Source organism: Salarias fasciatus, chromosome 18 (genome assembly GCF_902148845.1).
Source record: "Salarias fasciatus chromosome 18, fSalaFa1.1, whole genome shotgun sequence".
NCBI classification, from domain to species: domain Eukaryota; kingdom Metazoa; phylum Chordata; class Actinopteri; order Blenniiformes; family Blenniidae; genus Salarias; species Salarias fasciatus.
Window position 1 is genome coordinate 3,609,184 of NC_043762.1, and position 21,287 is coordinate 3,630,470.

General features: G+C 46.6%; 1 protein-coding gene across 6 annotated transcripts; it reads right to left on the reverse strand.

Moving 5' to 3' along the window:
- Positions 1-77: 77 nt before the first annotated feature.
- Positions 78-20,695, reverse strand: LOC115406041 (flocculation protein FLO11-like). 6 transcript variants are annotated; one of them, XM_030115918.1, is made up of 8 exons: positions 20,553-20,695; positions 6,331-6,492; positions 3,273-3,434; positions 2,831-2,959; positions 2,320-2,640; positions 1,354-1,443; positions 1,179-1,267; positions 78-1,063 (listed from the first exon to the last, which is right to left on the reverse strand). In XM_030115918.1, the coding sequence occupies exons 1-8, from the start codon at positions 20,650-20,652 to the stop codon at positions 1,004-1,006; spliced, it is 1,113 nt and encodes a 370-aa protein (XP_029971778.1). In that variant the 5' UTR covers positions 20,653-20,695; the 3' UTR covers positions 78-1,003. The 6 variants fall into 6 exon arrangements, with proteins under 6 accessions (XP_029971778.1, XP_029971777.1, XP_029971775.1 ...); XM_030115917.1 differs by having other exon boundaries at positions 2,320-2,658; XM_030115915.1 differs by having other exon boundaries at positions 1,354-1,440; positions 2,320-2,736.
- Between the last annotated feature and the right edge of the window lie 592 nt (positions 20,696-21,287).

The window sequence follows — 21,287 nt, forward strand, 5'->3', positions numbered from 1 at the left end:
CTGTGAAATAAATCACCATCACACGGAATCATTTGACGCGACTGTTGCTCATCAGAGAACATGAACGGAGACACATGCAGCATCAGAAAGTTTATTAAAAATAACAATAAAAAAGAACATTGTGACAGAGCAGAAAAGCAAAATTACATTTTGATTAATATTTACTTATAAATATACAGGATTACAATCCGAGATAATTTCCATCAGTCTGCAAAATAATGAAAGGAAACATTTAAAGACTGTGAGATATTTTTGATTGCTTCTTTCAGTTCAGTTAATGCTGATGAAAGTAATGTTTTACATATTTTTTGTTGCTGTTATCAGTTATCAGTTTAGCTGCAGGGCCTTCGATTTAAAACACTGTTTAGGATTGGCCTGATTACTCACTGAAGAAACATATCGAGAACACTGCAGGCTTTGTGTTTAAGATTACATATGTGGATTCATAAGAGCAACATTTAGCTTCTCAATGATTCTTGAGGTGTTATTTTAAAAGACCAAGCCATGACACCACCGGGCAGCTGAGCTGATTGTGTTAAGCTGAAGTTACTAATGCAACTTATCTCTCAAGTGCTGGAATCCAGTGGGTTCAGTTTGAATATTCCTGACATGATCCGGTGATGTGGACTGGGTTGTGGACGCAGACACACAGGCTGAAAGGAATCTCATCACGGCTGCACTTGAACACCAACTTCAGAATTAATCAGTGTAACAAATTGAATCACGCTCTTTCCTTTTATTGCAGTGAAACTCAAGTGGGGAGACATTAAAAAACCCATAAAGCAGATATTACAGACTCCATCAAATGCAGGACTGCTTCAACAAATTGGAGAACTGGAATCAGGAAGCTTGTAAAATGAACTCCAGCTTATTCTTGACTCACAGACAACTGAAGGCAACCACACCACCACCTCTTTCAGCTTCAGCTGCACAACCTGCTGAATCTGTCATTTCCTTCGGTTTATTTTCTTCACAGGTCACATGCAAACGTCAACAGCCTCTGTCAGGCGGGCCCGATGTGCCTGATGGTGAGACTGCAGCCTTGGCAGACCGGCTCCAGAAACTGTGAAGAAGAAGAACTCTGAAGGAACAACGCTCAGATGGATGCACACAGATGGATTTTATGAGGCTGACACACACTCAGACACACACGCTGACGAATCTGAAGGTTTACTTACATCAGATAAAGCCTCAGAAATGTCATCTTCAATGGCTTCGTTATGAGATAAATAAGTGACTTTTACGTGAAAAAATATGACATACGAATCTGAGAAACGAAAACAACATAAAACATTATTTAGAAGGAAATCAGTAGTTTAAATCTCTAAAAAAGAGGCAGAATTGTGTCTCTACCTGTGTTGGGGGCGCTGCTGGTGATGGCCGCTGGTCCAGGGCTGGCGCCATCTGGTGGTTGAGATGGAGGCGGAGCTGCACGGGTTTCTGCTGCAGCCACACAGAGGCAGTTTAGAGCATGTCAGTGGTTAAAACACAGGATCACAGTGGGCTCTGATCGTGGCACAAACAATAAAACTAATAAAACAAACCAAGAAAAGGTCACAAATTCAATTTCCACAAAAGGTTTCGCCTTAGAAACAGGATGACGACCACAAAATGAACACGCATGCTGTGATTCAGTCTCAAATGAACTCTGTTTAGAGCGTTTTCCTCCATGAATATGGCATACGATGTTGAGTTTATACAAACCACACTGTGATTTTACAGTCTTGTCTCGTTCATGATCAATCTGTTTTTGATGTGGTTGAACAGACTCAATCAGCTCAGCCTTTAGCAGACATGCTGCTGCTGCTGTTACTCAGAGAAACGTCTACATTCGGTTCCCTGCTTGCTTTTGCTTGGGGACTTGGTGATGATTTTCTCTGTGTGGTACCTGCTTTTTCTTCTGTTTTGTTCTTGAGGAGGCTCAGTGGTCCATCCAGTCAGTGAGCGCAAACAGACAGACACAATCCTGTCTTCAGCGGATCATTGTCTAGTAAACGAGGTGTAATGTTCGAAACCCTCATTTCTATATACCGGTTTGCACGTGATGTTACACGCAGTACAACTACACAAAAACAAGTGAACTGAAGGCACGATCTGTGTCTACTCTGTTCTTCAACATGCTTTGTACAGATCGTAGTGAAGGAGGAGTAAAAGGGACTGCTGCATGGAGGACTAGGTAATGTGTGTGTGCTTGATCGCTGTTGCGGGAGATTGATAATAACTGAACCATCATTTATCATTTTAATGCCACCTGAGCGTTCCCTGCACACATGATCAAACTGCCCGTCCGGACAGAGGCCTGTGTGGACAGTGACCAACCTGCAGGTGTGAGGCCTGTTATGGGTGGAGGTGTGGCCAAGCCGTCTCCTGGAGTGGGAGCTGTAGCAGAAGAGGCTGTGGATCCTGATGTGTCTGGAGGAAGCAGCTCTGGAGCTGCGGTGGAGCTGCTCGGTGGACTCTCTGTTATTGTTGACGACATTGAAGCCGATGATGAAGAAGGAAGTGGTGAAGTGATGTCTTCTGTGGTGCTTGATGTGGAGGCTGTGGTGGCTGTATCTTCGGTGGATTCAGTGGTGGCCGTATCTTCTGTGGATTCAGTGGTGGCCGTATCTTCTGTGGATTCAGTGGTGGCCGTATCTTCTGTGGATTCAGCGGATGCTGTTGGTGCAGTGAATGCAGTATCGTCTGTGAATGCAGTCAAGGCAGTGGCTGCAGTGGCTGCTGTTGGGTCTGGAACTGTTATCAAGGTATCAGATTTGAAAACTCCATCTCAGTCAGTTAAAGGGTTAACTGATATCTGCGAAAACACCTTGACGTACAGGCTGCTTACCTTGTGGACAGGTTTGCAGGTAGTCGTCACAGCAGTCCCTGAATGAGATGCAGGCCTGGTCACAGAAACAGCCCCTGGAGCAGGAGTTGTTTTGCCCTGGACAGCACAGCGCGGGCGGCCCTGCACAGCCTGCCACAGGTACAACTGAATCACTCACTGGCTATGGCTGCATTTCCATGCAGGAAAACACTACATGTTGAAGATGCATTGGGTTCCATATGTGTTGGAAAACACTGAGCAGTTATTTTCCCTCAATGATCAGAGGAGAAATCTCATCCTGAAGAAGTCTGACCTTCCAGCAACTGTACAGGACTAGAGATCCACAATCTCCACATATGTAGAAGTAAAAATGCTTGCAGATGGTGTAAATAAAGACAAGTAAGTAGTTATGCCTGGACTGAGTAAGAGGAGGAGAATGGTTGAGCAGTGCTGTGGGTGTTACCTGTGGGGCTGGCAGTTGAAGCAGACGTCTGCTCTGGAGTAGCAGGCTCCACGGAGGTGGATGGCTCCTCATCCTGAGGGTCCAACCTCATTTCTGTGGTAGCGGCCTGTGTGACTGGGGGCGTAGATGGCTCCTCATCCGGGCTAGCCGTAGAAGGCCCTCCTAAATATTTCAAAAGTGTTCCTTAATATCCATTAAAAATACAATATATTAATTACACAAGAGCCTCTACGGGCTCTTTGCTTCAAAAAGATGAGAAAAACGTTTTTACACTTAATATTTAAATACTCTGTTAACTATAAGTTCTTAGATGATATTTCTAGATGTTTTGTTGAAAGCGAGTTGTTATTTTGTTCTTATTTTGCTGCTGGATCAGTGAATCCTGGTTCTAAAGTGATATCAATGTTTCTGTGTGGTCTCTGCTGTTTTCGCTCTGTTTACAGAGATCAGCTGATTCTCCGTGCAGTCTAAACATCTTTTGACTTTGTCGGAGTTTTGGTCTCACTGTCGGTTTGATCGATTGGAATTTGGTTTTCATAAGAATGGTTTTTATGAGTTTTCAGTTGAGTTTCTGACCTTCCTGTGGTATACAGCATGGCTGTGTTCATAAAGTTATGAATGTGTTTATAGCGTATTTGCACTTCCGCGGCTCCGTCGTCAAAAAACTCAGTAGAGAAAACAAATGAATAGCAGAGAGTCAGCTTATTTTATCACATCCAGTCCATAATATGGTAACACAAGAGATGATATAGGCTAATATGGTAAAGATAAGGAGCTGACATGGCTTCTTTGTCTTTTGCCCGTTTCTCCTAGCACTTTCAAAACATTACCATCCCCCGACACCTCAACTATTCGCGAATTTGCTTATTTTTGTTAATGAACATTTTCATAGTGAAACAGCATGTGAGCCTCTGTGATATATTCAATATTATACAATATTATGAATGAAATGTGCTCATATTTATAAGCCTTTTGTGTTGTAATTTGACTTATAACCAGGGTTGGGAGGGTTATTTTAAAATTGTAATCTGGTACAATTACAAGTTACTTGTCAAAAAATGTAATCAGTAACTTACCCTAATTACTTCAATTAAAAAGTAATGTACCAGATTACTTTAAGTTACTTTTAGATTACTTCACCAGCAAACAAAAATAAAGACAAATACCATCTGTCGTCCTCACAGTGCATTGAAACTCTACACAGTAAACACTAAATGCTCTGAGTGTTATGGACTCTGCTGAACTCTGTGTGTTCAGCTCAATTAATACAAACAACATGACCTTTAACCTCTAAACCTACTGAGAATCTGACGTTCCTTCTATCTGACTCAGGATCAGAACCATCAGTTCAAACTGTGTTCCTCCAGCAGCTGTGTTCCTCTACAGAACGGCAGCAGCAGGAGCCGGACTGACAGTGTTAACACACATTTCTATTCTATCCTCAGTCTGCTGTGTAGCTGTACTGCTGCAGTGAGGAGCAGTTTGTCTTCAGGTCGGCCATGCAAAGTATTTTTTCAAGAGTTCAGAGTTGATTCATTCCTCAGTGACAGAAGGAAACATGCAGTCTCCAGTAAATCCTCCATCCAGGCTGAAGATATTATTTCCTCCATCAGATTCTTCTGAGTTCAGCCTGGTGAGGCTGTGGTTCTCTTGCCTCGAAAACCAGCCCCGCCCACTCCTCATCCACGTTTGGATTTTGGAGTTGGGCTCAGTCTGGGTCGGAGCCCATAGAAGGGGATTTCACTCGGTCTGACACAACCGAGCCAATCAGCGTTGCCGCTTTTTGTTTTCAGATTTTTTTGGGGAAATCCGGTGGCTAAACCGGAAGTGACACCTTCACTGCGCGTAGCAGAGATCACAGACTTTAACTTTAACCATCGTCTGAAAGCTGCAATAAGTAAAGTCATAGCCAAAATACCAAGCATTACAACAATCAAGCAAGAGCAGGAGTCTGCGCCTGGTGAGTTCCTAACAGGAAAAGATGTTTTCTCATGTCTTTGCGTGTAAGGAAGCTAGAGCTAATGAGCTAAAGCTAACCCTTAGAGAAGCTAACGCATTTTGATGACGTATTGTTGTGAAGCTCTGATTGGCTGAAGTATGCTGTCAGTCAAAGGAGTAACCAACACCACCTGCAAGAGGTTTCTATGGGCTCCTATCCAGACTGAGCCCAACTCCAAATCCAAATGTGGATGAGGACTGAGCGTGTCTGGTTCACGAGGCTAGTGGTTCTCAGCAGCAGGTTCCTGACAGGTCAGCAGGCTAATAACACTTTAGCTTCACTGTGAGTTCAGGTGTGTTTCATACCTGTAGCTGTGTCTTCAGGTTTGATGAGTCCCTGGATGTTGAGAGCATTTTCACAGCTGGGAGGCAGAATTTACACTGTACAGAGGAGTTCTGGTCTCATCTGACTTAAATACTAAATGTCTACGTTTCCAGCCAAAGAATGAGTTTCTCTCCCTGGAGCAGCCATGACTCCAGCAGCAGGTGGTAAAATTCATGGCAACTCGGGTTGTTTCATTCATGATTAAACCAATCAGTAGAGCGGGAGGCTGGTCCAAGATGGCGGTCGATGCGGCGTCCATCATTTATATATCTACGATGTCTATCTTTATAGAGCTATGATGTGGCGGTCTGTGCCGTAAAGTGCTGTAAAGTGTCACAATGTCTGTATAAGGCACGTATGTCTGTTGTTGCTGGTATATTCCGTCTGATTTTTAGTAATCCCGCTCAGTAATCCGTGTTTTTATCAGATATACTGTACCTGTAACAAGATTACATATTTTTTGTGTGTACTGTAACGGATTACAGTTACAATTTTTTTGTATCCTGAATATGTCACGCTGTTACATGTAATCCATTACTCCCCAACCCTGCTTATAACTAACCTGAAGGGTGAGGCCCAGCAGCGAACTCATCCCCCCTCCCTCCCTCCCTTCTTGGTTTGGTTTTATCCACTTCTGTGAGCGGCAATTTCCTGCCTTCGGAGGGCGCTCATTTGTCAGTTATGCCTGGACTGAGGAAGAGGAGGAGAATGGTTGTGCAGTGCTGTGGGTGTTACCTGTGGGGCTGGCAGTTGAAGCAGACGTCTGCTCTGGAGTAGCAGGCTCCACGGAGGTGGATGGCTCCTCATCCTGAGGGTCCAACATCATTTCTGTGGTAGCGGCCTGTGTGACTGGGGACGTAGATGGCTCCTCATCCGGGCTAGCCGTAGAAGGCCCTCCTAAATATTTCAAAAGTGTTCCTTAATATCCATTAAAAATACAATATATTAATTACACAAGAGCCTCTATGGGCTCTTTGCTTGAAAAAGACGAGACAAACGTTTTTATTAAGGCTGTGACTTTAACGCGTTAGGTACGATTAATTAATTACAGAAATTTTAACACGATAAAAAAATTATCGCAAATTGTCGCGGAACGTTTGTCACCGGACGAGTTTCACCCGGACATATTTCGCTGTGACACAACAACGAAACAGCTCCCGACTTGGTGACTTTCTCGTTAAATCTGGCGACTTTCCAAAGCCTCCTGGCGACTTTTTTTGTCAAAAGCGACTAGCAACAAATTTAGCGACTTTTTCTGGAGCTCTGGAGACGTGACAGGACGTCTCGTTCTGCAGCTGCTGTCCTCAATGAGCTGCGGTGCTGCGTGAGCCCCTCCCCCTTCCCAAAGCACTCACAGGCGGCCAGTCTCAGCAGCGCCCCCTGCAGGCAGAGCAGAGAGCAGACCCACACCACTCCTCCACACTTCTAATGAATCGCGTGTGTGCAAATACGCCACTGCTCACTTGCTGACAAACCAAGAATCAACAGAAGAAAATTCATTTGTAGTTCTAAACATATTTAGGGTGTTTTTTTTTAACACATTTTGCTTCTTCCATGACATTATTCCTCTCTCCTACAGCGTCCAATACAATTACATGCAAATTGCAAATTAGGTAACGACCTCATCTAGCGACTTCTGGCGACTTTTAGGACAGCCAATAGTGACTTTCCTTACTGGGGAGTTGGCAACACTGCTCCCGACGACAGCGCACTACCTGGTCTCGTGCACAGAAAATTTAGATTTAAAAAGCCAGCGGATGGCAGCGTGGATAAAACCAAAGCTGTATGCACATTGTGCAGCAAAGAATGTGCATACCATCGCAGCACATCGAGCCTGCTATATCACCTGAATGCTCAGCATGTCGCAGCAGCGGCCAACACGTAAGCCTCGCATACAGCTAGAGTGGAAGAGGACGTCACTCCGACTACTTCAAGGACCCTCGCCCAGCCCAACAAAAGTTGCACTAATCAATGTGTATTGGTTTATTTGTCTTGGTTAAATTCCTCCTTCCTTGCTGAAAAAATGAACAGTGTTTTGTTGCTTAAGCTTATGTATCACTATATTGATTCACTATACCAAAATCCATTAGAAAAAGAAAGGTTCTCCCTGATCTCAGGTCAAATATCGATATGCGATTAATTGAGATTAATTAATTACAAAGGCCCTAATTAATTAGATTAATTTTTTTTAATCGAGTCCCACCCCTAGTTTTTATACTTAATATTTAAATACTCTGTTAACTATAAGTTCTTAGACAATCCTTCGTGCTGAGCTCACCTATGGGCTTCGCTATTGGTACTCTCCCTGGCACCAGCCAATCACTGAGACAAATCTGAAAACTGACGCGCCAATCCCGCACGCGTGCTGGCACACTGCCACGCCCCTCACCAAAGGGATATAATAAATATGAAAGTTGTGAGAGTGAATGGTTGGTGGTGGTCGGAGGGGCCGATGGCGCAGATTGGCAGCCTCGCTTCCGTCAGTCTACCCCAGGGCAGCTGTGGCTACAGCAGTAGCTTACCACCCCCCAGTATGGAGAGAATGAATAATGCAATGTAAAGTGTCTTTGAGTGTCCTATAAAGCGCTATATAAAACCAATACATTATTATCATTATTATTATTATTATTATTATTATTATTATTATTATTATATAATTAGTGTGCGCCAGCTCCACTTCCGTCTTTCTCAGCCTCGAGACTGATCTGATGCTCCTCAAGATTTCAAGATTCAAGAAAAGAAGACATGGACAAGCTGGCCCGGAAGAGTTGCCATCTGGCGTCGGGCCATTCTCCTGTTGCGGCTGCGGCACGCCGCTTCACGAGCAAGACCGCCACGAGCGGTGCTTCACCTACCTGGGCTGGCAGCATCAGCGCCAGCAGGCTTCCTGCCCTGCCTGCCTCGTGATGCTGGGTCCGCTCTCACCCTGGCTGTCCAGGACTCTGGGATGTGGTTATGCTCTGCAGTTCGCGTGTCACCTGCCTCCTTTCAACGGGATCCTTCGTACGTGGCTCTCATGCCCCTCGGGGGCCACGCTCGAGGAACAGGTGTCCTCATTCTTACGCCAGGGTGCGATAACGGAGTTGAGCACGGAGGAGGCACACTTGGGCTTCTACTCCCCTTATTTCTTGGTCCCCAAGAAGAAAGGTGGAATGAGACCCATTCTGGACCTGCGGTCCTGAATGCTCATGTGGCCACCAGGAGGTTCCGCATGCTGACGGTCAGACACCTCCTGGAGAGCGTCTGCCCCAGGGACTGCATGACGTCAGTCGATCTCACGGATGCCTACTTTCACATCCCCATTCTGAGGAGGCACAGGAGCTTCCTCAGATTCGCCGTGGGAGATTGGTGTTTTCAATACAACCTGCTCGCCTTCGGCTACTCCCTCGCTCCACGCACCTTCACCAAGTGTGTTGAGGCCGTGCTGGAGCCTCTCCATCGTCGTGGTCTGAGGATCCTCACCTACATCCACAACTAGCTGATACTGGCGCCTTCTTACCAGGAGGCCGTGGAGCACACGGCCCTGGTCCTGCACCACATCGAGGTTCTGGGGCTCGTGGTGAACCGGGACAAGAGCGCACTCGTCCCAGCTCAGTAGATGGCTTATCTGGGCTTGGAGCTGGACACTCTCATCATGACGGCTCGCCTTTCCGAGGAGAGGTGAGCCTCTCTCCTGTCACTCCTGAGGTCCCTGATCGTAGTACCTGAGGTTCAGGTTCACCTGGTCAGGACAGTCCTGGGAATGATGGCTGCGGCCCACCCTGTGGTTCGCTTGGGCCTTCTGCACACACGCAGGCTCCAACGGTGGTTCAGTCGACTCCGCCTTTCGGGGAAGTGGGACAGACTCAGGAAGGCCCACTCTGTGAGGGGTGGAGCCTGTCCCCCTGAGTGGCAGCCCGACTCTGGCACAGGTTTGGGCCCCCCACGGCAGAACTTTTCCTCAGTGCAGAGAACGCACAGTGCCCACTTTGGTTCTTGCTCAGCCCGTCAGACGGATCCTCTCTTGGGGTGGACGCTTTCGCGCACAGGGTCTGGCCTCCGGGCCTCCTGTACGCCTTTCCTCCAACCCGCCTCTTGACCCCATTGCTGCGCAGGTTGAGGGTGCAGGGCCTCCATGTGATATTGGTGGCCCCGGACACCCTAGCGCCAGGTGGTTCCCGGACTTGATTCAGTTGGCAGTCGGGGATCCTTGGCCGATCCCCGCCGAGCCTGACGCCCTACTACAGGCAGGGGGCACCCACCGGTCTTACCCCATCCTGGGCATGAGACTCTTGGCCTGGAGGCTGAGAGGGTGAGACTAGTTGGACTAGATCTCCCCTCGGCTGTGTTGTCCACCATCCAGAGCACCAGGCCCCACCCCCCCCACTGTCAAGGCTTACAGGTCTTTGTGGAACCTCTATGCGTCGTGGTGCTCGGAGAAGGGCTAGGAACCGATCTCCTGCGCCATCGGTGGGGTGCTGGAATTTCTGCAGGCTTCGCTGGACAGCCGTTGCACTGCATACACTCTTGCGGTGTTTGCATCGGCCATCGCGGTGGGCCACGACGGCTTTGGCCATTTCTCGGCGCGCAGTGACCCGCTGGTGAAGTGGTTTCTGTGAGGGGCGTGTTGGCCCCCCAGGCATGTAGTTTCCCCGTGGGACCTCCACACTGTGCTGGATGGTCTGAAGGGAACCCCCTTCGAGCCTTTGGAGCCGCTTTCTCTCCTTTAAGGCTGCCCTCCTTTTGGCGTTAGCCTTCGCCAAGAGGGTGGGGGATCTCTGCGCCGTTTCGGTCAACGCTTCCTGCATGGTTTTCAGTTGGAACGGGGGACTGATCCACCTCTGGCCTAACCCGGCTTTTCATCCCAAGGTGATCACTTCGGACTTTCGTTCGAGAGTGATCCGGATCAGGTCACTTTGCCCCTTTCCTGGGTTGTCAGGGGATGACCCTCGGACACGTCTGTGGTCAGTGCCTCGGTGCGAGGCTGCCTGCCGCCATTGTCTAGGAGGTTTGGTGTGACAGTACTGGGCGTACAGCCTGCCTACTTCCTTTTCTGTGCCAATCCTGTCAGCATTCCAGCTGGGAGTGCATTTATCCCTACGGCCTCTGCCTTGGTTGTGTGCCAATAGCGAAGCCCATAGGTGGGCTAAGCATCCCACGAAGTAGAATTAATAGTTATAGAATTAGTAGATAGAATAGAATAGAATTAATAAACGTAACTTCAGTTCTATGAGTGTGTGCGTGCCCACCTACCTGCAAGCCCAGCTGTCCTGCTTCCGTTTCTTCTGGGCTGTTCAGAAGAAAGTGGAGCTGGTGCACGCTGATTATATCCCCTTGGTGAGGGGCGTGGCAGCATGGCAGTGTGCCAGCGTGCGTTGGGGATTATCGTGTCAGTTTTCGGATCTGTCTCAGTGACTGGCTGGTGCCAGGGAGAGTACCAATAGCGAAGCCCGTAGGTGGGCACGCACACACTCGTAGAACTGAAGTTACATTAAGTAACTATTAATATTTCTGGATGTTTTATTGAAAGCGAGTTGTTATTTTGCTCTTATTTTGCTGCTGATCAGTGAATCCTGGTTCTAAAGTGATATCAATGTTTCTGTGGGGTCTCTGGTGTTTTTGCTCTGTTTACAGAGATCAGCTGATTCTACGTGCAGTTTAAACATTTTTTGACTTTGTCAGAGTTTTGGTCTCACTGTCGGTTTGATCGATTGGTATTTGGTTATCAAAAGAATGGTTTTTATGAGCTTTTAGTTTAGTTTCTGACCTTTCTGTGGTACACAGCATGGCTGTGTTCATAAAGTTATGAATGTGTTTATAGCGTATTTGCACCTGTCTGACGTCACTCCGGTGAGTGTTTTCCGTGTTGGTGAAGCTTGCTGAAGCCTACGAGCGACTGAAGTGCTTGCTGTCTCTCTCTTGCTATTACTGTTAATTCACGAAGCAATCAAAAATCGGGGTTATTTACGCCCCCGGGGTTACTTCGCCCCCGATTGACCAGCGATCTCTCGTGAATTACATTTCTTCTCCGCCGTTAGCGCCACCGGTGTGCTAACTAGCTTAGCGTGCTAACTAGCTTGGTCCGCCGGGACCGCTATGGCGTCCTCCCCTCTGTCTTCTTTTCTTTCCTGCTCAGTGTGCTGTATGTTGAGTCAGAACCCTGCCTCCCTTGACGATAGGGGTATTTGCGTAAAGTGCAGTGTATTGACAGCGCTGGAGGCCAGGGTAACCGAGTTAGAGGAGCGGCTGCACAGATGTGAGGGGCAGGGCAGCGCTAGCTACAGCAAGGTAGCGGCAGGGCTCGCAGCCCGCTCCCGCAGTGAGAGGAGTGTTAGCAAGCCTAGCCCCGCAGCGTGTCCCGAGCAGCCGGGACAAGACCAGGACTGGTTTGTGACAGTCCGGAGGAAGGCTAGTGCTAAGCACCGCCACGAAGCACTCCAAGAACCGCTTCACATCTGCAATAGGTTCTCTCCCCTCAGCGACGACACACTGGCTGAACTGGACACGCTGGTGATTGGCAGCTCTATAGTTAGAGATGTGAAGCTGCCAGCGGTGAAGGTTAGGTGTTACCCGGGGGCGAGAGTGGGGGACATCGAGGGGAACCTTAGGCTTTTAAAACAGGAAGGTAGGAGATTCCGTCGAGTCGTGATTCACGCAGGCGGTAATGATGCCCGGCGGAGACAATCAGAGGTGCTCAAATTACAAGTAGCCTCGGTGTGTGAATTGGCTAAGTCGATGTCTGATGCCGTAATATTCTCTGGTCCCCTGCCCAATTTGGTCAATGATGAAATGTATAGCCGACTTTCATCATTCAATCGCTGGTTGTCTAGATGGAGTGAGGAAAACGGAGTTATTTTTCTAAACAACTGGTGCACCTTCTGGGGAAAGCCTGGGCTCATCTGCAGGGACGGCATCCACCCAACTTTGGATGGTGCAGCCCTTTTAGCTCACAATATGGCTGATTGGCTCAGTACGCTAAATTGACAATCCAGCTATGAGCCCCGGGCGCAGAGCAGTCGTGTAGAACGCTCCTCTGTTGATCTTGTTGATCCCGTCACTAATCCTGCTCCCGGATTTTTACAAGTCAAGCATGGAGGTTTACCTAGGCAAACAGAGACTGAGTCTGTCCATAGTGCTCAAAGCATTAAAAAAAAGTCAATGGGTAAAAAGCTTAACACCTGTACAAGACAGAATAACTTTTCCAGTAGGAAATACATAAAATGTGGTCTACTAAACATTAGAGTAATCTCCACTAAATCTCTGTTAGTTAATGACCTTATCGGTGACAATAACATTGATCTCCTTGCTCTAACAGAAACTTGGCTCCAGCAAGATGACTTGTTACGGCTGCTGCCGTATTGTTTGTGGCTTGTGTTGTGTGCGTGTGTGCACGTGCAGGTGTGGCTGTTTCTCTCCCTCTGCTTCACCTTCAGGCTCTCAGGCCATGAAACTCTGAAAGATCTGCCTGTGAGGTAGGACTTGAACCACAACAGGACGGAACCTGAGATGCCAAGGTCAGAGAGTGAGGAGAGGAGGATTTGATGGTTCACGGTGTCAAAGGCAGCAGACAAGTCCAGCAGCAGGAGGACAGAGGACTGACCAGCAGCTCTTGCCAGCCGCAGAGATTCTGTGACTGAAAGGAGTGCAGTCTCGGTGGAGTGGTCGCATCTGAAGCCTGACTGAAAAGGGTCAAGTAGGTTGTTGTTCCGCAGGTGTTCAGAGACTTGGTTACATACTGAGCGCTCCAGTATTTTCGACAGGAATGGTAGAAGTGAGACTGGCCTGTAGTTTTCAACCTGGGCTGGGTTGAGATGAGGCTTTTTTAGTAGTGGGGTGACGAGGGCTTGTTTAAAAGTAACAGGAAAAATGCCAGTTTCCAGGGAGGAATTGACAATGTACGTGACTGCAGGTTTGATTATGGGCAAGATGGTCTGCAGAATGCTGGTGGGTATTGGATCGAGAGGACATGTTGTTGGTTTTGAGCTCAGAAGAAGTCTGGAGACCTCATCCTCACTCAGAGGAGCAAACGAGCAGAGAGAAGGCGCAGTAGTGGGTTTGAGCTGACTGAGCTGGTCAGGCTCAGAGAACTGGTTGCTGATTGCAGCCACCTTTTCAGTGAAAAAGGAGGCAAACATATCAGGAGTCAGCTCAGTGGACGGCTGAGCAGTTGGAGGAGAAAGCAGGGAGTTGAACGCCATAAACAGTTTTCTGGAATCAGAAGCTGCACAGATCTTGTTCTGATAAAAAGCTTTCTTTGCAGACTGCAAGCGGGAGGTAAAGGAAGCAAGTTTCTGTTTGTATGAGGACAAATCAGCGGGCTCGTGGGATTTATGCCACTTTCTTTCTGCTGCCCTGAGTCCAGCTCTTTGTTCTCTCAGAACTTCTGAGAGCCATGGACTTGGTTGTTTTGTCTTGGCTGGTTTCGACACCCGGGGGCAGAGTTTGTCCAAAGAGGACGCCAGAGAGGAACAGAGTGTTTCTGTAGCCTCATTAACAGGAAGCGATGAGAAGTGAGAGTAGTCCGGCAGGACAGAGCTCACCTCCTCAGACAGCTGACCTGCTGTGAGGGACTACAGGTTTCTGTGGAAGGAGACCATCTGTGTCGGTGTCTGCAATGGCAGAAAGGCGGCCGCAAATTTTACCAAGAAATGGTCAGATAGATATAGTGGAGTAACTGTCACCTCTACTATGGAGCAGTTACGAGTCAGCACTAAGTCAAGGATTTTGCCAGCTTTGTGGGTGGGAGGAGACGGAGCCAGTACAAGTGCAAAGGAAGCCATCAGTGCCAAAAAGTCCTGTGCCTGGGGTTTGTCAACGTGAATGTTCATGTCTCCCATGACAATCAGTGGTGTGCCATCATCAGGGATGTCAGAGAGTAACATGTCCATTTCAGAGACAAAGCCATCCAGATTACCCCCTGGTGGGCGGTACACAACCAGAATATATGCTTTGATGGGAGTAGTGACCGTTAAAGCATGATATTCAAACGTTGTGTTGTTGTTCGACGGGCGCAGTGAGGAGAAGGACCAGTTGTCCGGAATGAGAATGCCAGCACCGCCTCCTCGGCCAGTAGAGCGAGGGGTGTGGCTTAGCGCAGCAGACGCAGAGAGTGCAGCTGGTGTAGCTGAGTTTTCTGGGTGGATCCATGTCTCAGTCAGGGCTAGGACCTGAATGTCTGAGAGTTTCATCAGAGAACTGATGAATTCTGTCTTATTAACTGCGGACTGACAGTTCCAGAGACCGAAGGTAACTGAGTGTGGGCTGGGACCACTTCCCGAGAGAGCGGACAGGTTGTGTGGATTGCGTTTGCGGAGGACTACGCGTCTTTTCCGGTTGCCGACGATGACTGGGATACGTAAGAAACACATTGTGCGTTAGACTGTGACAGACAGATCTTAGTGACACCGGTGTCCTAGCTCGGTGGACTCGCGCAGGTAGACTCGCAGGTCTTTACCCTCTGTGGGCTGACGCTGTGGCTGACGCCAAAGCGCAGTCTGTGCTGTGAAGTACCTGACGGAGTCACAGCTGTTTCCAACTTGACTGATTGCGCCCGGCTGACCCGCCCCTGTCTGATGTCACTGGAGCCACACAATAGAAGGTGTGACCCGCGTCAACGACCTCTCTATTGGGCAGACAGAAACCGAAACCGAAACTGCAGCACAAGCACCTAACCACCCCCAAACACAGCAACAACAACACAATAAGCAATTCAAACTCACCAAAGCTGGCTCTAACTTCTGCAGTCTAAGATTCAGTGCTCTCTAGAAAATGGCTATGTGCCACAGTCATTTAAATTCGCAGTAATCAAACCACTGCTGAAAAAACCTAATCTCGATCCTGATATTCTAGCCAACTACAGACCGATATCAAATCTGCCTTTTATTTCAAAAGTCCTGGAAAAAGTCGTGGTTAAACAGCTTTACCGCCACCTACAGGACAATAGTTTATTTGAGAAATTTCAGTCAGGATATAGAGCTTATCACAGCACTGAGACTGCGTTAGTTAAAGTCACTAATGACTTGCTATTGGCGGCTGACGCAGGTCGAGTCTCAATCCTGGTTCTCCTAGACCTCAGTGCAGCTTTTGATACAATTGACCACAATATTCTCCTGCAGAGGTTAGAATGTGAGGTCGGCATCAGAGGAAAAGCCCTCTGCTGGTTCAAATCCTATTTATCTAATAGGTACCAATTTGTTCACGTTAACCAACAGTCCTCACCGTGCTCCCAGGTCAGTTATGGGGTTCCTCAAGGGTCCGTGCTCGGGCCAATTTTATTTCTGTTATATATGCTTCCTTTAGGGAACATAATTAGAGGTCACGATATCAATTTTCATTGCTATGCAGATGACACACAACTGTATTTATCTATGAAACCTGATCAAACTAATCAAATAGACAGACTCAGTGACTGTATCAGAGAAATTAAAACCTGGATGACTACGAACTACCTCCGTCTTAATCCTGGCAAAACAGAGGTCATTATACTAGGCCCCCATAAACTGAGAGAGTGTCTATCCAAACAGATTATCACCTTAGATAACGTCAGTGTATCCTCCTCCTCTACTGTGAGGAACCTCGGGGTCTTATTTGATCAGGATATCTCATTTAAAGCACACATCAACCTGGCTTGTAAAACAGCATATTTCCACTTGCGCAACATAGCTAAAATAAGAAACATTCTACCTAGAAGCGATGCAGAAAAACTCATCCATGCATTTGTTTCTACTAGATTGGACTACTGCAACTCCCTTCTCGCAGCTTGCCCAAAAAGTGTATTAAAAAACTTTCAGTTGGTTCAAAATGCGGCCGCCAGATTATTAACTGGAACTAGAAGACGTGAACACATTACTCCCGTTCTAAAATCTCTTCACTGGCTTCCAGTCGAGTTTAGAGTTAGATTTAAAATCCTTCTCCTCACTTACAAAATCCTAAACGGGATGGCTCCAACTTATCTCCAAGATGCTTTAACGCCTTATCAACCAATCAGAGCACTTCGCTCTCAAAATGCAGGGTTACTGGTGACTCCTAGAGTCTCTAAATGGACACTAGGTGGAAGAGCCTTTAGCTATCAGGCACCATTTTTATGGAACCAGCTTCCAAGTGGTGTCAAAGAGGCAGACACAGTCTCCACATTTAAGGTTAGGCTCAAGACGTTTCTCTTCAATGCAGCCTATGATCAGGTCAGCTAGGGATTCTAAACTAAACTAAACTAAACTAAACCAAACCAAACTAAAGTAAACCAAACCAAACTACAGTAAACCAAACTAAACTATAGTAAACCTAACTAAACTAAACTAAACTAAACTAAACCAAACCAAATTACACTAAACAAAATTAAACTAAACCAAACTAAATTCAACTAAACTAAACTATACTAACTAAATACTAGTTTAAACAGTTAAGTATCCACAAAGCTGCCCTAGGAGCTAGAATGCTGTGGGAAGTACGGTGCACTGAGCCCTGTCCTCTAATGTCTGAATGTTATTCCCTTTAGTCCGTTCATTGCTTTTCACCTGCTGTCCCCCCCTTCGAGGGGGAGTCTTCTCCAGTTTCAGTTGCTGACTCCATTACTACGAGGGCGTACGAACAAGCTCCGGCCAGACCGGGAGGACACTCCTGTCGGTCCTGCCCGTGGACTGGCTTCGGTTCTACTGCTGGGATCTGTGGTTCTTGTGCTGGACCGTCCAACGGACTGTCCTCAACATTGTCCTAGGCTTTACTTCTTATTGTCTCATGCTAGCTGTTGCCAAAGCTGTCCGTCCCTGGGAGAGGGATCCCTCCATACTGTGGTTCTCCCCAAGATTTCTTCTTTTCCCACTGGGTTTTTGGAGTTTTTTCTTGCCGGATGTGAGGGTCGAAGGCGGTGGTTGCTTCGTTCTGTCTCGTTACTGTAAATATTGACATATTACCATTATGCTTATTCACTGTTTTTACTTTTACCGACCGATGTAACATCTTGAAGCCCTCTGAGGCAACTGTTGTTGTGATACTGGGCTATACAAAAATAAATTGATTGATTGATTGATTGATTGACCTCCGCGGCGCCTCCGCCCCTGGTACCTGGAGCCCAGAAACTCTCAGTAGAGGAAACTAATGAGTAGCAGAGAGTTATACTAAGTAACATCAGCTTGTTCTATCACATCTAGTCCATAATATGGTAAACATAAGAGATGATATAATATGGTAAATACTGTAAATCCTCTAATAATGACCTGTATTCCATTGAAAGCCCGTCTTCTCCTTTAATGACCAGGTGCATCATTGAAGAAAGCTCATAAAAGCCGCCTCCCAATATAAGCCTGTTTTTTTTTTTTTTTTGTATGTTCTTTTTTTCTGTGAAGTACTACGGTGCTGTACTGACGGTTGTCTGTGCTACAGCGCCAGTCCTCCGGTATGGCGACTGTGTATATTACACGCATCCAGTAAAAATGGCGGAGGGACAGAAAACATTAAACTCGATTTTGAGCTTTAATTATTTTCACATCGACTGAAAAAATAAAATCGAATTATTTGAATTAATTGGATATATGCCCCAGCTCTAAACTGCACTACTTTTTGAAAATTTTAAAATATAAGCCTCTCTCTTATACATGCCTCCTTCCATTAAAAGCCTGGTGCCAGCTACACTTGAGACAAATAAAAGCCCCGGCTACTATAAGAGGATTTACGATATAAGAAGATGACATGGCTTTTTTGTCTTTTGCCCGTTCCTCCTCTTCTTCTCTCCTCTTTTTTTCTAAGTTGTGCACCTGATAGCTTTAATCATTGTTTTTCCATTTTTAGCACTTTACCATCAACATTTAAAACATTACCATCCCCCGGGATACAACCAACTCGGCCCCACGTTAAGCCGGTCCATGTCCAAGTCGGCCCCATGCAAACTCGCAGGTTTGAGCGTGGACTTGGCTTGGGGCCGACTTGACTGTAAGCCTTTAAGCGTGACAGTCACGCATTTCGGTTTTTTGTCACGCACTCACACCACACATTGTATTTCTCACACTGACAAAAAACACCGGTGTGGTGTCTGTTGAGAGGGTAATTCCTCACATTAGAAGGGGCGGGGTTTGGTGACATGGAGAGGCATGGTGCACTATTGGTGGAGGTTAAATAGGCAGAAGTGTTCTGTCATGGCATGCTCCGCTGCAGCCTCCTTATGATGGTCCGTTCCACGTCCTGGAGGCAGAGCCCAAGAACTTTGTGTTGGACACGGGTGGTCTGCCGGTCCGGGTTTCAGTGGATCACCTGAAGCCTGTGCATGTTCTGCCAGAGGAGCCGGTGGGGTGGCGCAGCCCCCGAGACAAGGGCGTCCTCCCAAGCCGACGGCCGTCATGGGCACTCCCGCCCCAGTTGCCAAATTGGCCTAAGTGTTCTGTCATGGCATGCTTCCTGGTATGACAGCTGTCACTCGGGTGTGTGGAAAATAAACGACACTGGACTCTGCTCCCTCGTCTGTCTCCTTTTTCCACCACCTCCACACCGATAAATTTGTCTGGTGCGCCGCTGCTTTATCATTGGTTGTTGCACTATTTTAGCCCACCCATTTCCTTTTTTTGATTGCTAGGTAAGTGACAGGCTTGCAGATGTGTCTGATTCCTCCCGGGTCCATAGCAGCAGCACCAGACAAATTTACCTGGTTTTTTTTTTTTTTTTAGTGTGAGAAATACAATGTGTGGCGTGAGTGCGTGACAAACACCGAAATGCGTGACTGTCAAGCTCAAAGGCTTACAGTCGAGTCGACCCCAAGCCAAGTTCACGCTAAAACCTGCGAGTTTGTATGGGGTTGCCTTAGCTATGGGCTGACTTAGCGTGGGGACGAGTTGATTGGGGTCAATTTGGCTTGGGGCCGACTTGACTGTAAGCCCAATAACCCGATACCTCAACTAACAGTCAACACTAAACCAATTCATCTTGGTTCGCGATTTTGCTTGTTATTGTTATTGAACATTTTCATAGTGAAATAGCACGTGAGACTCTTGGTCTGTGATATATTCAATATTGTACATACAATATTATTAATGAAATGTACTTTATTTATAGCAATTTGTGTTGTAATTTGACTTCTAATTAACGCGAAGGGTGAGGCCCAGCAGCGAATTCATACATGCATGTCACTCATAACATGACCTGATGAGCAAATGAGCGCTGAGCACAAATAAACGTTTATTTTTTTTCTTCATTCCCGTGGCGCCCCCGACAGAATGCTGCCCTGGGCAATTACCCACGTCGCCTATATCAAAAACCGCCACTGACATAAAATACGGATGTCAGCAAAACTGGATGTGTCTCTTATAAACTGTACTGATCAAACACACCTGTATGTAAGGTGGAGTTAACCTTTTGCATCTCAAATGTGAGAAACCAGGAATCACTGTGTAGCTCTCCTCTGCAGGTTGAGCTGCTGCAGTTCATTTGTTCAGTGGAACCACACAGGAAGGCATCCACTGCCCACGAGCAGCAGTGAGCACTGACCGATACTACTGACGAATAATAGTGACTACTGATGGCTGGTAATGACCAGTACTGACTCCTGACAGCTGATACTGACAGACTACTGATATATAAAACTGACCACTACTGTCTGTTATGTCATTTAGACACTCAGCTCGTAATATGTCATGATAAACAGATAACCAGTGTCTCTGTGTTCAATTAAAGTGTGTGTTCGAATGATAAGAAAATCTCAGGAACAAGGAATGTGGTTGCAGAGAAGATTACAGAAAACTAAATCTAACTAGTGTTTATTGTACTGAATACCAATGAAACAACATTGTGAGCACAGATTAAAAAAAAGTATTATATTTGATTCCTTGCTATCCTTATTTTTTTCTTTCTTTCTTCTTCTCATTATTATTATAATTTTGCATAAAGAGTCATAATGTCATTAAACTAATATTCGACTTGTTACAAGTTTTTCCCCTGAGATACAAGCTGTAAACATGACGCTATGAGTTTAATGGATTTTTGAATGTTTCACTCACCGTCACAGGAAGCCGACAGGAGAACGAGACTCAGCACAAAGAGACCCATGTCTGTGTGTGTCACAGGTGGAGCTCGGGCCCATTTATACACACACAACATTTACACAAAATGTATCAGCATGCATGGCATGTCAACACAAGACACCTCCTGTTGTCTGCTGATAAACAATTACCTTCTATTATCGCAAATCAAGTTACAAAAGCAATGCATTTCCTTGTTGTGGAGTTGGAAAGGTTGACTTGAGGAATGTTGACGAGCTGGGATAACTGGCTTGCGGCGGCCAAGCGTTGATAGTGACATCGCTTTTTGATCCCTCGATGTCTGCTCCTCCTATCATTGTGAAGCAGAATTCACCAAGCGTTGGATTGTTCACCCACTAATAGGGAACGTGAGCCGGGTTTAGACCGTCGTGAGGCAGGTTAGTTTTACCATACTGATGATGTGTTGCTGCAACAGTAATCCTATTGCAACAACACCAATCCTATTGGGTGAACAATCCAGCGCTTGGTGAATTCTGCTTCACAATGATAGGAAGAGCCGACATCGAACCCCCTGAAATGACTCATCGCAAGGCGAGACGTACTTAAATAAAACATGTTTATTACAACAGAGACATAAAGTTAAATCCTCATAAATGTGTACAGGAAATAATGGCAAATAAATCTTTCATTTAACATCAGGTGTTTTTCTTTTAGTGTGTGAAATGTTCATTTAATGTGTGATGCTAGAAAATT

What these genes read in the sequence shown, in the direction of transcription:
- LOC115406041 (XM_030115914.1), bottom strand. Translation starts at nt 20,652, where the DNA reads ATGTTGTGTGTGTATAAATGGGCCCGAGCTCCACCTGTGACACACACA. An exon ending in TTCAACTGCCAGCCCCACAG is followed by an intron (nt 3,435 to 6,330) that starts GTAACACCCACA and finishes TGAAATATTTAG; the next exon opens with GAGGGCCTTCTACGGCTAGC. An exon ending in TTCAACTGCCAGCCCCACAG is followed by an intron (nt 2,960 to 3,272) that starts GTAACACCCACA and finishes TACCTGTGGCAG; the next exon opens with GCTGTGCAGGGCCGCCCGCG.